The sequence below is a fragment of the Anneissia japonica genome, unplaced genomic scaffold, assembly GCF_011630105.1.
Source record: "Anneissia japonica isolate Jap-2015-1 unplaced genomic scaffold, ASM1163010v1 scaffold9_len2422644_cov172, whole genome shotgun sequence".
Lineage (NCBI taxonomy): Eukaryota > Metazoa > Echinodermata > Crinoidea > Comatulida > Comatulidae > Anneissia > Anneissia japonica.
Window position 1 is genome coordinate 1,355,659 of NW_022758107.1, and position 13,085 is coordinate 1,368,743.

Genomic DNA, 13,085 nt, shown 5'->3' on the forward strand with positions numbered 1-13,085 from the left:
CCTATATATATGTGTGTGTGTGTGTGTGTTCTATTCTACATTGCATTGTAGGCTATAAGCAATGATAAGATGTACAACCCAATTAGGCAAATATATTGTGTTGTTTTGTGAAATATGCATCGTCATGTCAATTTTATTTGTTGTGGAATTTATTTTGTATCTTTATATCTCGATGGTAATCACTGATCGATAAATTCCTCTTTATTACAGCAATTTTGAAGATTTTAAAGAATAATGTATTTATATCGTAAACTATAAATCTCTAATAAAGATTAAGATCTCGAAGTTAAAAACGAAACCATTGAAATGTGTGAATTTTGCTATGGAACGTCTTTATAATGGGATATTTATTAATATTTTTACAAATTATTAGAGGGGACAAAAGAAAACATGAAACACCGGACAAACAACAAAATGCAAAGATAGCAACAAAAAGAAAATTCATATTATACAGATTATACATATATTATTCCTCATAACTACGAATTTGTTTTGACAGAAATATATTACCATGTCTCCTTATCTTCTAGACCAGAACTAACGTCGAAGACTATATTCAAGTTGGAGCTGGCCTGTTGTGATGGTTGGCAAAGGGAGGGAAACAGCTGCTCAAAAAGTAAGAGAAATACATCGATTGTAAATTGATGAATTTTGACGACTAAGTAATACATTAATTAATGTGTTTTCACGCTGATTGATGAGAATTTACGTTGGTCGATCGTTATTTAGGTTTATTGGTGATCATTTATCACCAGTAGCACGTTTTCATACTGGACGCGTACATTCACACTTCTGGAATTCATATTCACAACACTGTTCTCCGTGCATTTCCTTTGATTGAGGCTGGGCATGAACAATGCCGTTATACTATATCGATATTGTCATTGCTTGATGGATTTATTTGACTCTCTACTGATTGACTAATTGTCTGGTTACTCTGGTGGCGTTTATTCAAAGCTGGGCGTTTATCGGAAAATAATACTGATTAAAAAGTGTATGGTTTCAGTCAGTCCTTATTTATAATCAGACGTGATTCTTATACTCACTACGATTAGTATTGTTTTTATGCATTTGGTTATATTTTTATGTGCGCACACGCTTTATATCTTGCAGAATGTCCAGAGGGAACTTACGGAACAAATTGCGAAAAACGTTGTAAATGCATTTTGAATTCAAATTTCTTTTGCACCCCAAATAAAGGACAGTGTTTCTGTAAGCCAGGTTGGACAGGGGAAAAGTGTATGATACCATGTGAACCCGGCAAGTTCGGCATGCAATGCCGAGAGGACTGTCCTTGCCGAAACGGAGCAGGTTGTAACCCTGTCGATGGAACATGTTTCTGCCCGCCGGGATGGGGTGGGCTGGATTGCAGTAAACAGTGTCCACATGGATGGTATGGACCCAATTGTACTGAAAAATGCTCTTGCGAGGGAGGTCTACTATGCGACAGACGCAGTGGACGTTGCTGCGAGCGCACGTCCAAGTCCACACAGAATCGAATCTGCCCTGGAAATTGCCCTGGCGCTGGACACCATACAGCGGGGAATGAGTGCGAACTGCAATGTAAGTGCTCAAATTCGTACACGTGTGAGCCGATCAATGGACTTTGTCAGTGTAAGAGTGGCTGGAAACCACCGTATTGCCGTCAACCATGCGATCCTGGAACTTACGGCCTGAGTTGTGCTTATAAATGTGGATGTTCATTAAACGCCACGTGTGATCTCCAAACCGGTTCATGTGACACCCGTAAGCATATTCCGAATCAATTTATTTTTCTAGCTTAATTTCAAACAGTTTAATGGGCTGACCTATGTTGAGTTAATTAAGCCTAGGCTTACTATCAAAAACAATTCTCTTTTCGGTTAAAGTTTACTCGAAGACATCCACGAATTTTCGCAAGAGGCCTTCATCAGGAAAACTTCATCCAACGAACCTATGTCGGATGGATAATTCTAATTATTCCACTGGACACACCGGGAACCCGCGACGGTCGCACTAGGAGAGCGCATTTCCCTGCTAAATATTTCCCTACTATACTAAGTCTCGAATAGTGTATTCCTTTTTTTTTTTTTTTTTTTTTTTTTTGCACTGGGGACCAACGACTTTACAACTAAATCGAAGGACTATACACTTAGATGAACATAATATCTTACCTAAGGACGGCATTTGCAGGTCTCGAACTTAGGCCAACCGCTGCCCTAGCTCACCTTCAACCTTCAATAAATGCAGAATATAGCGTAGTATTCAAACCCTTTGCAAGAATGTAAATGTTGACCTATTATAATACTTTTTATTATGGTGTTAACTATGATGATATTAAATTGTATTACAGCTGTGACGGAGAGACATATTAATGAGATTGCCATAGCAACTGTTGCCCTTATTGGTTTAGTTATTCTTGCTCTGTTGTCATTAATCGTATGCATTTGCTGCAGAAAAAGACGTAAACGGCTCAGTCGTTCGGGGTAAGTACCGTTTAAATGGTGTTACTTGCACAATGTCTTCAACAATGCTTTCAATGAATATTGAACACTTTCGCTTGCAAGACTAAAATCATTAGTGGCGGATTCAAGGGTGGGCCCAGGTCACTTTTGCAAATGTTGCTTTTCTTAAACATATAACAAATTTTCGGTACACCATGTGTAAATAAAATAATATGGTTTTTATTAAGGTAAAAACCACTGGTTGGTTGTCTCATTTTATTTTATTGTTGTCTCATTTTATTTTATTTACTTTACACATGGTGTACCGAAAATTTGTTATATGTTTATTGATACTCGCCATGCAAACCTTCAAGAAATATTTTGCTTTTCTTAATTTGTTTGACTGTATTATTAATCGGTTTGTTAAGCAATTCCAGCTTATATGCCAACTCTTCGTAAACTTTCAATAAGCACCCGACCTGATTTGGTGTGTCATTCGTTTATTCTTGAACCTCCAAAATCAATAATCTCTACATTTTCTTTGTTCGTCGTTTTCTCAGAACGGTACGTATTAATTGCCAGCTGATTGTTTTCAAATTTCTTTGTATCGCACTAATTTAAAAAATGATTTCAAACGCTTCCTTATAATTTATCTTAATCATTTACATTTAGTAATAGCCTAGAGCCTTGTTTGTGGTGACAAAACTTTAAGCAAGTTGCATGCTGGCTTTGGTTCCTCCAGGGAATTTGAACAACGCCAACATAATTCGTATATTATTTACTATAGAGAATACACGGACGGCGGTAGCAAATGAAATTGAATTGAGATTGAAAACTTTCACTTCGGACATCTATTTTACTTTTTTAGCACAACAAAATGGCATTGTACATATTTCACGGAACAGGCGGAGTTTAGCAAGTTCCCGTATGATGGTAAGAATGCTTTTTACAATCTCATTATCAATATAATTTATTTATTTATTTATTTAAATTCTCATGCAACAACGGCAAGCCCGCCCCTTACAGAATGGAACTTAAACTAATTAAATCTAGAGTAAAAAAATTATTGAATTTCAAATCAATTTCACAAGGCGAAAAAAACCATAAAAAGAAATTAAACAATTTTAGAAATGTCGTTAGTAAAACTTTTAAAACTATTCAAAAATAAATAAATAAATAGAATTGTCTTTATCAACACAAACATTATAAAGACTACAAATACGGGACAAGAATAAATGTAAAATGTGCCTTTCATATAAACCTATGTATGTACTTCACATTACTGACATTACTAGACAGTCTAAAATTATTATTATTATTATTATTATTATTTTATTGAAATCATTATCAATAAGATCTGTTGGTCATAACGTTATTAAGCTATATGTGTATGATCATGTATGGTGGATGAACGTTTGTGAGAGAGAGACTTGCCAATGGTGGATTCAAAAGAGTGGGGCCTTTATCACCCGCCATCTGTGGATGTCATTCCCTGGCCCCTATTTTAAATTACTGGATCCGCCACTACTTGCATGTAGGACCCTCAAAAAACACTTTTGCCCTCGATGGGATAGTTAAAAAACAACGTTATGGGGTCCTAGTATTCGTATCAGATGAAGAAAATGCGTTAGTATCATTTTACAGTTATTGTATTCTACTGATAAAATGCTAGTATTAAAAGGAATGTGTGTTAGTTTGATTTTCTTTAAAACCTTTCATAACTAAATAGCAAACAGATCATGTGCCCACAACATCTTCACACATGCGTGTGTGTGCTGCAGCTAAGAGGCCAGTTTATTTAGGGAGGAAACCAAGAGCCGTTGGTGCTTGGCATGACAATCGTAAAGTTCGGAGGTGCCCAGAGTAAAAGGTCATTTAAGGCCACTTATGACGTAAAAGCAGACGTTTTACTTTCTGTTAAAACACAGTAGTTCCTTCGTTATTTAAAGCTGAAAATTCTTAATATGCCAGAAAATTCAATTTTGTAGGTTATGTTTTGCGTTTTAAGGCTTGCATAACTGTATTGATAAGTCCTATTAGAGTTACATGTAGGCCTACTGACTTAGAGTTGTTATTATTGCGATGTGTTGCTGTTGCAATGCATGTGAATACAGACTTATTATTTGAAATTTTTGAAGGTCTATGAAATCAAATCAAGCCTCTAATATCGAATTAAAATTGAATTGTAAATTTTATAGTATTGATTATGTTATTAACTTCGAAACTTAAATTCATATCAAAGCATTTATACTGATTTACATAATTTGTATACAATGTCCTTACCCATTCAGAAGCCTATGGAAAAATTATAATCCATGGACGAAACTTGTTTAAGCTTCTGTTAATTTGCGTGAAAAACTTACTTAACAAGGTAATTTAGACGTTAATGTCACCCTGCTTGTTAGCCGCGTACAGACAAAAACTCCAAAACTATTGCACTACCGTCAAGGATGCAGGAGTAGTGTAAACCTTATTGTCTGTAATAGTTGTAATTGAACCCATGTCTGTTAATTCTCATCTATTATACATATATTTAATATTACTGAATTATGTGTACTTGGTTATTATTTCTTTTAGAAAACTACGAGAACACTAGTTTCACTTCAAGAACTCTAACCAGGTCTGTGGCGCCCAGCAAAACGTCTGCTCCATCTCCCACTATTTCGCAATCTTCAATCGAGAGGAAGCTTAGACAGATGAAAGAAAATTCTTCATGCAACAGTGCGCTGGCCCAGCAGTTGATACAGAAGGCCCAGGCACCGCATCCACCCCAGCACCAGATACCTCAAAAACACCAAGTCTCACCACAGTTCCAGGAACAAGTAAAACCCCAGATACAGCAGGTACTGTATACCAAACCGCCGTACGCAAGGGTCAGAAAGACGAAAAACAAAGGAAAATTGGTCGATGAGGTGGACAATAAAGAAGTAAGCCTACAGAATAACGAGCTCGAGGCGTCGTACCGATCATACAAACGGCGGCCATCTTATGAAATGTGCCAGAATGACAGCGAAACGATAGAATTTCGCAGACCAACGACTCCAAACAAGTCAGACTCACTAAGAAGTAACTACGAAAACATCAGAATGGATCTCGATACGTTATCGAATGGTATGGTAAGTGATACTAGTGATGCCCCGGATGTTTCCAGAGGAACAATTCAAATGAGCCAATGTCCGGATATACTCATAAACGGGGGCATGAATTTTGGCACCACTTGTGGGCAAAACTCTTTTACCAACGATGGTGAGAGAAGGCTAAGTAACGGTAGTGATAACAGTCGAATTGTAGATAACCAGAGCACGTATGATCGTGTTGACCGATCAAAGAGGTCGTATTCAGTTGGTCAATGTAGTGATAATTATGGTGCTCTGCGATTTAATTATAAACACCATGATACTCTACCGGATAATCGATCATGGATGAACAAGAGTGACGATTATACAACCAAATCATCAACAAATCCACGGAAGAAAGTTCAAGCACCTAAACTACCTAATATGTTTCTGTCGAAGAAACCATTCGAACAAATGAACGAGCAAGTCTCAGTTTACGAAGCGTTGACGCCAAAATTAAGTACAGATCATCATGACTATGATCGCCTGGTGTATCCTAACAAACGGCGCGGAAGACGAGCCAGTGAGGATCTAGTTGCTGCGAGAAAACAACGTCTGAGATTTCTACAACAGATGGATGAAAGAAAAGGCAGAAAATTTAATATTACGCCTAGGATTATGAAAGAAAAGTGAAATCCAAATATATGGACTATCGATTATGAAAACTGCTGAAGAAAGCTACGGTATCATTCTTTATCAATGCATCGGAGGGATATGACCATATTGAGTTACATACTGTTAGATAAAGGCATGAGACCTTCGAAAACTTTTTCAAAAAGTCGAGCTGGCTCAAGGGTTTCATTAGTCTAGCAAAGTATTGTACGTAGAATGACTTAATGAATTATAATTGTAATTAAAAAGGGATAAACATCCTTGTTATTGTTTTCCTTGAAAGACCTTCAATCATTCGTAATAGGCCTATACTGACCACCTAGACTTAGATAATTACGTTTATCCTAGAAAGATAAACATAGCATCCCTAGCTACGGATGTGTAAAAAAAATATTGTAAGAAAGACGAAATAATTATAAGCCTTATTATCGTGAACTTTATGTGGTTCTTCATGGTATTTCGTAGAATCCTGTTGTTAAAGGTTCTCTTCAGTACCACGTAGCCGTATTACTGTAATTCGGTGAACATGCGTAAGTATTACAGTATTAAGAAATTTTGTCAATAAAGAAAAAGGATTCTCTAGCATCTCTCTCCCCGTATGGATCATGATCCTATATTTAACATGATTAGTCTGATGTACATGACATAGAGTTGACAAAACGTGGAGGTTAAATCTGTGAGGCAAGAAGCTAAGCATGTTTTAGTGATTATCATAAGACACGAACAGGAAGGGAGATTCTATATTAAATCACATTCATAATTGTAATCCATCTGTTAAGTTAGACATTAGGACTAGGCCTAATACACTTAGTTATAATATAACCCAGAAGTATCTCGTTCTCAGATACATGTTGCTTCTTTTTTTTTTTTTTATAGTAGTTGTTGTTGTAGCAAGTTAATCATGCGCAACCAATTATAAATCGTGGGCGTTTGAACTCTGAACTCCTAGATTAACGTGTTTTATTCCACTTGGGTTGTTGTCTATAAATAGGCCTATTGGATTTTTTTTTAATTATATTTTTTGAGGTTTTGCTTTAGAAAAACAATTAATAACGGAATAATCTTAAAAACTGTACACTTTTTTAAGTAGATCCACATTCATATCTCACATCTGCGTTCTTTAAAAAGAATCGATCATATTCGTCAAAGGAAAAAATCCCATTAATTACATAATGAACGACTTGGCATGGAATAAGTTGACTGATAGATGGAAAGAACACCAACTATACTGTTGCTTACATTTAATTGCCTCGGAGGAATCGCCCCATCTTACAGTAGCTCTCAGTGTATTAGAAGTAAATTACACAACACCTTGGTAGAGCAGAAAGGGAAGCTTGTACAAGGCAAGAGAACATTTTTATGCCGTGCAATTATAAGGCATGGAGCGAACTCCCAAAACCAAATAAGTATGAATTTTAATAATTTCAACTGACAACTTTTAAAGATTTTGATCAATGTTATTTATATTCGTTTCCACTGCAAAGTAGATCCTGTTGAAGTAACTATCATGACATTCGCTGTGCTCTAATCATTTAAATAATGTTTTTAAATTATATATATATATAGGCCTATATATTTAGGCCTATATAAAATTTCATTGCAAATTAACATACATGAGAAAAATGTTCACATAGGCCATTCATATTGATGCCAACAACTTTCTTAGTAAAAAAAATGTAAACATTAGAAAAATGAATTGTTGATAACTTATTTGATCTTTTTAAATTAGAAAATTTAATGTTTTAACCGAAGTTCGAGGGCATACCAAATTGTAACAGCGGTTGTCTATTTATGAAACTGCACACTCATAGCTTGTTCATCCTCTAAAGAGGGCGTACTATTTCATACGCTTTATGTTTCTGTTATTAATATTAACAAAATTAATAAAATTAGATAATATTTTTAGTTAACACTTACTTACTGACTGTTTCAGTTTCTATCAATAAATTTTATATATTATTTATATATAAACTCATTGCACACATATATTTGCATACTGTATTTTTCATCAAGAACGCTCTTCTAAAGGTTTTATTTTATTTGTGTTTTAATTAATGCAATTATTACATTTTTACGACCATTATTGTTTTTTTAATTTGGCAGTTATACATAATACCGAGTGTTACTCTGTATATTACAAGTATGTGCTATTATATTTCAACTGCACATCCAACAGCAAGTATTTATGGCGCTCTTCAAACAAACTTTCAGTATAATGCTTATGCTATAAATTTGGTTTAGCCATGAGAAAAATCATCTTGGGATTTTACAAGACTTAACCCCAGGACCGTAAGATGATCCCCAGCCTACATCTTTGTCAATAATGTAGATGATACTCATCATGTCTTCGATTTCTCCTGGTCTCCTAACAAAATTTTTGAACTGAAATTTTACTCTGTTTGCTCGCCTTCCTCTACCATCATACAACCTGCCATAAATTGTTAGAAATTATTTGTGTCATTAATTTTGTATAATGTATTGGTGGCGAATCTAGGGGTGTGCGCACACCCCTCCAAAAAAAAAAGTTCGAAGCAAAAAAAGTCACGCTAAAGTAATTAAATATCACCTATATTTGTGGGCTAGCGCCCCTCACGTATTCATAGAGCCTCCGACTTCATCTCCCCCATCACCCCTAGACTCCTAGACCTGTCTCTTATACACATCTAGATGTATTGGCCCTCGATGACATTTTTGGAAGCAATAAAATTCAAATTGAAATGCAATCTTATCAAATCATAATTTATGATCTACAATTTTATCATAATCTAATAATATAATTAAATATATACGGTAATCATGATGATCTACAATTGAATGAAAACCTACAATCTACAACTAAATCATAATCTACAATTAAATGATAATCAGTGATCTACAATTAAATTCAACATCTTGTGTCTACCAAAATCTATGAGCTACAATCTCCGGTCCTAAACGTTAGCCATTGCTCTTCCTCTAGATAATATTGTACAATTCGAGAGGTAGATCCAAGTACTAAGATCTTCAACAATTGCCTAGGTGTACGGCATACCTATTTCAATGGACAGTGACTCCAGAGAAATTGTAAGCTCTGTCTCCCAGCATCAGGAATTGATGAACAGGTGCCATGGATATAGACAATCTAAATTATAATCTGAATTTTATATGTTTCACAATTAAATTAATTACAATCACAAAAATCATATTCATAATGTAAACATCTCATCACAATGAGATAATCAACAACCAAATCACAGTCTACAATCAAACAGTAATCTACTTTGAAATCATAATCTATAAGTCTAATCTATAACGTTTTTTATAATTTTGATAATAATATTCCAATTATAATCAAATAATTTGATAATAATATTCCAATTCAGCTGATGGCTGCTATTGTACTTTTTAATGGCAAAAAATATATATCATAATATTGTCATAATCCACAATCGAAATTGTAATAATAGGCATAAGTAAGATGATGAGCCCTATCAGATCGTATTGAAGCCAAAAACAGCATTTTCGAGATTAAGCTATTTATTGACGATTTCGTGTAGGAAGTGTACGTACTTCTTATATTCATATATTGATATTATTTCTTTAGGCACACACAAGTGCTAAGGAGTGCAAATAGTGAATACAGCGGAACCCTTCCTTTGGGACGCCCCTATTGAGGGGATCCCCTATTTAGCGGGCACCTTTTATTGCCGTGAAGTGAGAGAAATATATCTTTTAACACTAAGTTCAACCCCTATTCGGAGGACACCCTAGGGGACACTTTTTAGTCCCGAAGGTGTCCCCTTGATAGGGGTTCTACTGTATATCACTTTCCTACTTGTCAATGTAAGACTTACTTAGGAAGTGTGGGCTTGTTTTGGTCGTGAGAAAAAACCCTGCAACATTGATAGGAAGAACGCAGGACCATGGGATTGGAACCATTAATCTATTAAACTCCGCTTAGGTGAAGAATCTACAATATTGCAATTGATATCTAGAATATTAAATAAATCATAATGTACAATCAAAAATGATAATATAAAATAAAATCATATCCGACATATACTTCATTTCAATTTAGCATAACCAGCATAACCATTTGTTATGTAAAGGTTAATAACTTCAATAATCTTTCAAACTTAGCCTTCCATATTTGATCCTTTATTATGTTACTTCAATTGCTTGTGACGTACCGGTAGTCTACATCTTGAAGACAACCCCATTGTTGAGTCTTCGGATTGTTTGCCAACGACTCGTGGGTAGCTAACCGGTTGTTCTTAATGCGATACATCCTTCGTTGAGGATGCCATGTTTTTAAGAGTTTCTAATAATTACACTGATTCGTCATCATACAAGCTACATCATAAATCTTGCAGTTCAACCATTAAACTTGTTGCGGTTTATACAAATCCATAATAAAACCTGGATACTCCTGCGGATGACCAATTCGTCAATCATGTGTCCTTGCTAGTAATTTGTTTCTGCTATTTAAATTATACAAATCTCTTTCTAATTAAATACCCCTCCAATTAAAGGGCTCTAATTAAAGACCACTTTTCTGTGGTCTCATACAGGTATATATAAACAAAAGTCTATTATCTTATTTATTCTAATTAAAGACCAAAGCTGCTAAACACCATGGAAAAGTGGTCTTTAATTGGAAGGAGACCTGTATTTTCAATTGAATGCAGTAGGTCTATTTCTTAAACGACACAACTGCAAAATTTTATCAATACGTTGTGCCAGGCTAATTTCTCCTTGGATTGACCAAGAGGGTATTAAGTCTATTTAATAACGTATTGGTTTTTACCACTGATGATTATTACCATAATACTCACCTGGTCATCCGTTAATGCCGTTGCGTGACGTGCTGTTTGCCAACCTGTAAAACTGTCTATTTAAACCTATCTCATTAGGCTTTAATGGTTTAAGGAATTTTTTTTTTTTTTTGGGCCAACGACTTGAACTGTATCCAGCGCATTATGCGCATGTTTCTAAATGATGACAATGACGTCGTGTCGAACTTTAGCTACTTGTGCAGCATTACACTATCTAGATTTTTAGCGTATCCACTTTCTACTCCTTGAATAATAGGCCCTACATTAATACGGTAATGATGCAACAATCATTGTTTGATATACTTAATGTATTGAGACATTCTCAACTTGATCAATAGGCCATGATATCTTGACGTATTTATTGACGAATTATTATTAAACGAATTAGTATTATTATTATGCAACATATATTTATTCAGGATACATATTCAATGGAAGTAAATGTACAATAATAAAATTGACAAAGCATAGGCCTACTAAAATTGATCTACCATATGGTCTTGATTAAAACTAAAATTAAATATCAACATAATATTATCAAAAGAAGGACAAATGAATACAGTTTTGTAAAGATTGTAAAGTGTATTAAAAAATCGACAAAAATATAAAAACAAGTTAAGAATGATATCACTTCTCCACGTAGGTAGTAATAACATTGTGTCAGTGCCCGTAAGTATGTCAATATTTTAAACAAAATAATGAAACCATTAAAACTACTCCTTTTTATATACATCTTTTTAAAAATACTGATTGTTCCAACCTCTTGCAAAATTAGGGGTAACTCATTCCAACACCGTATACTCCAGAGATCTTAAAAGATCGATTAATTTTACATTATTGGCCTTTTGGTGGTAGGCCTACATATTGAGAGAGTTCGCCCCGCGCGTACTATAGTATTATGCCTATCAAATAACAATTCTACATCATTTACAAGACGATCAGGAACTGTACCATGTATACAATTGTATATTAGACAATTTAAATAGTAATCACGCCTTTTTTTCTATTTTGTGCCACTTCAGTTCTTCAATAATTTGCTCACCTCTATATTTTATATAATCAACGGTTACGATTCTACCACATCTTTTTTTTTTGCAATCACTAAATTTCTATTTTTACATAGGCATTGCCCCATTACAGAGCATCCATAGTCAAGACAATGTTGGATTGTAGTTTTGTACAGGGTTTCTGAAAAACCTAGTGATTTGGTTAAATGAATGCACCATGCGTCCATTCCAAGTTAGTTTGACATCAAGTATTACACGAAGAATTGAGTTCCAACATTCTTCCGTTTATGAGAATTTCTAATTTGTATTCAGGGTTCCTTTACTATTTATCAACTTTTCTGCGTTACTGGTAAGTTTATTTTCATCATACCATTCAGTAACTCTATTCATAACAATTTGTAGTTGAAAGCTAACTGCATCAGTAGCTTTACTAGATGTAGGCCTTAAATAACAAAATCATCTGCAAATATACTTATTGAGGCCTTTTCAACAACCTGGGGTGTATCATTAATAAACAGAATGAATAGTATTGGGCCTGTAATGCTACCTTGGGATACACCAACATTAATTTGGTTTACTTTAGATTTTTTGTTGTTACAATATACAATTTGTTTGCGATTAGATAAATACCTATATTAGTATTAGACAACCTTATGTAGACAACGAATAATTTATATCGAAAATAATAAAACATTACAATTTTATAATATGCCGATTGGACAACATAGTCTATACAATGAGCAATGAAAATTAGAGAGTATGTTGCGTATATCATTGTTCATTTCATTTTTTAAATTTTACTTTTCGTGTTGAAAATAATTTTCTGAGGACAGGAGGAACTACCCGTATTCGTTTAATAATGTTATGTTCCTAATATACGTCAAACAATAATAACATTATTCATTGGAACATAAATGCTCCCTATCTTTACGGGACCCTAGCCTAGGACATGTCTTTGATCAAAAAGTATTAGTAAGATGGAATCACTTTCATTATTTCAACATGTCTGACGTGTCAATAATAACGTAACACTAATGCTGAATGGACGCGACTATCAGAAATGTATAGGCATGAGAAAACCTAGATCAGCAAGCTAAATAATGCAATGAACTA

At 34.5% G+C, this 13,085-nt stretch overlaps 1 protein-coding gene across 2 annotated transcripts in view; it reads left to right on the plus strand.

Moving 5' to 3' along the window:
- Positions 1 to 8,786, plus strand: part of LOC117125030 — a 20,635-nt gene extending 11,849 nt beyond the window's left edge. For both annotated transcript variants that reach the window (XM_033271385.1, XM_033271387.1), the window contains exons 3-7: positions 531 to 616; positions 1,114 to 1,746; positions 2,333 to 2,465; positions 3,292 to 3,356; positions 5,001 to 8,786. In XM_033271385.1, coding sequence (XP_033127276.1) covers positions 531 to 616; positions 1,114 to 1,746; positions 2,333 to 2,465; positions 3,292 to 3,356; positions 5,001 to 6,172 — 2,089 coding nt within the window. In that variant the 3' untranslated portion in view covers positions 6,173 to 8,786. The remainder of the gene's footprint in view (positions 1 to 530; positions 617 to 1,113; positions 1,747 to 2,332; positions 2,466 to 3,291; positions 3,357 to 5,000) is intronic.
- Positions 8,787 to 13,085: the final 4,299 nt, after the last annotated feature.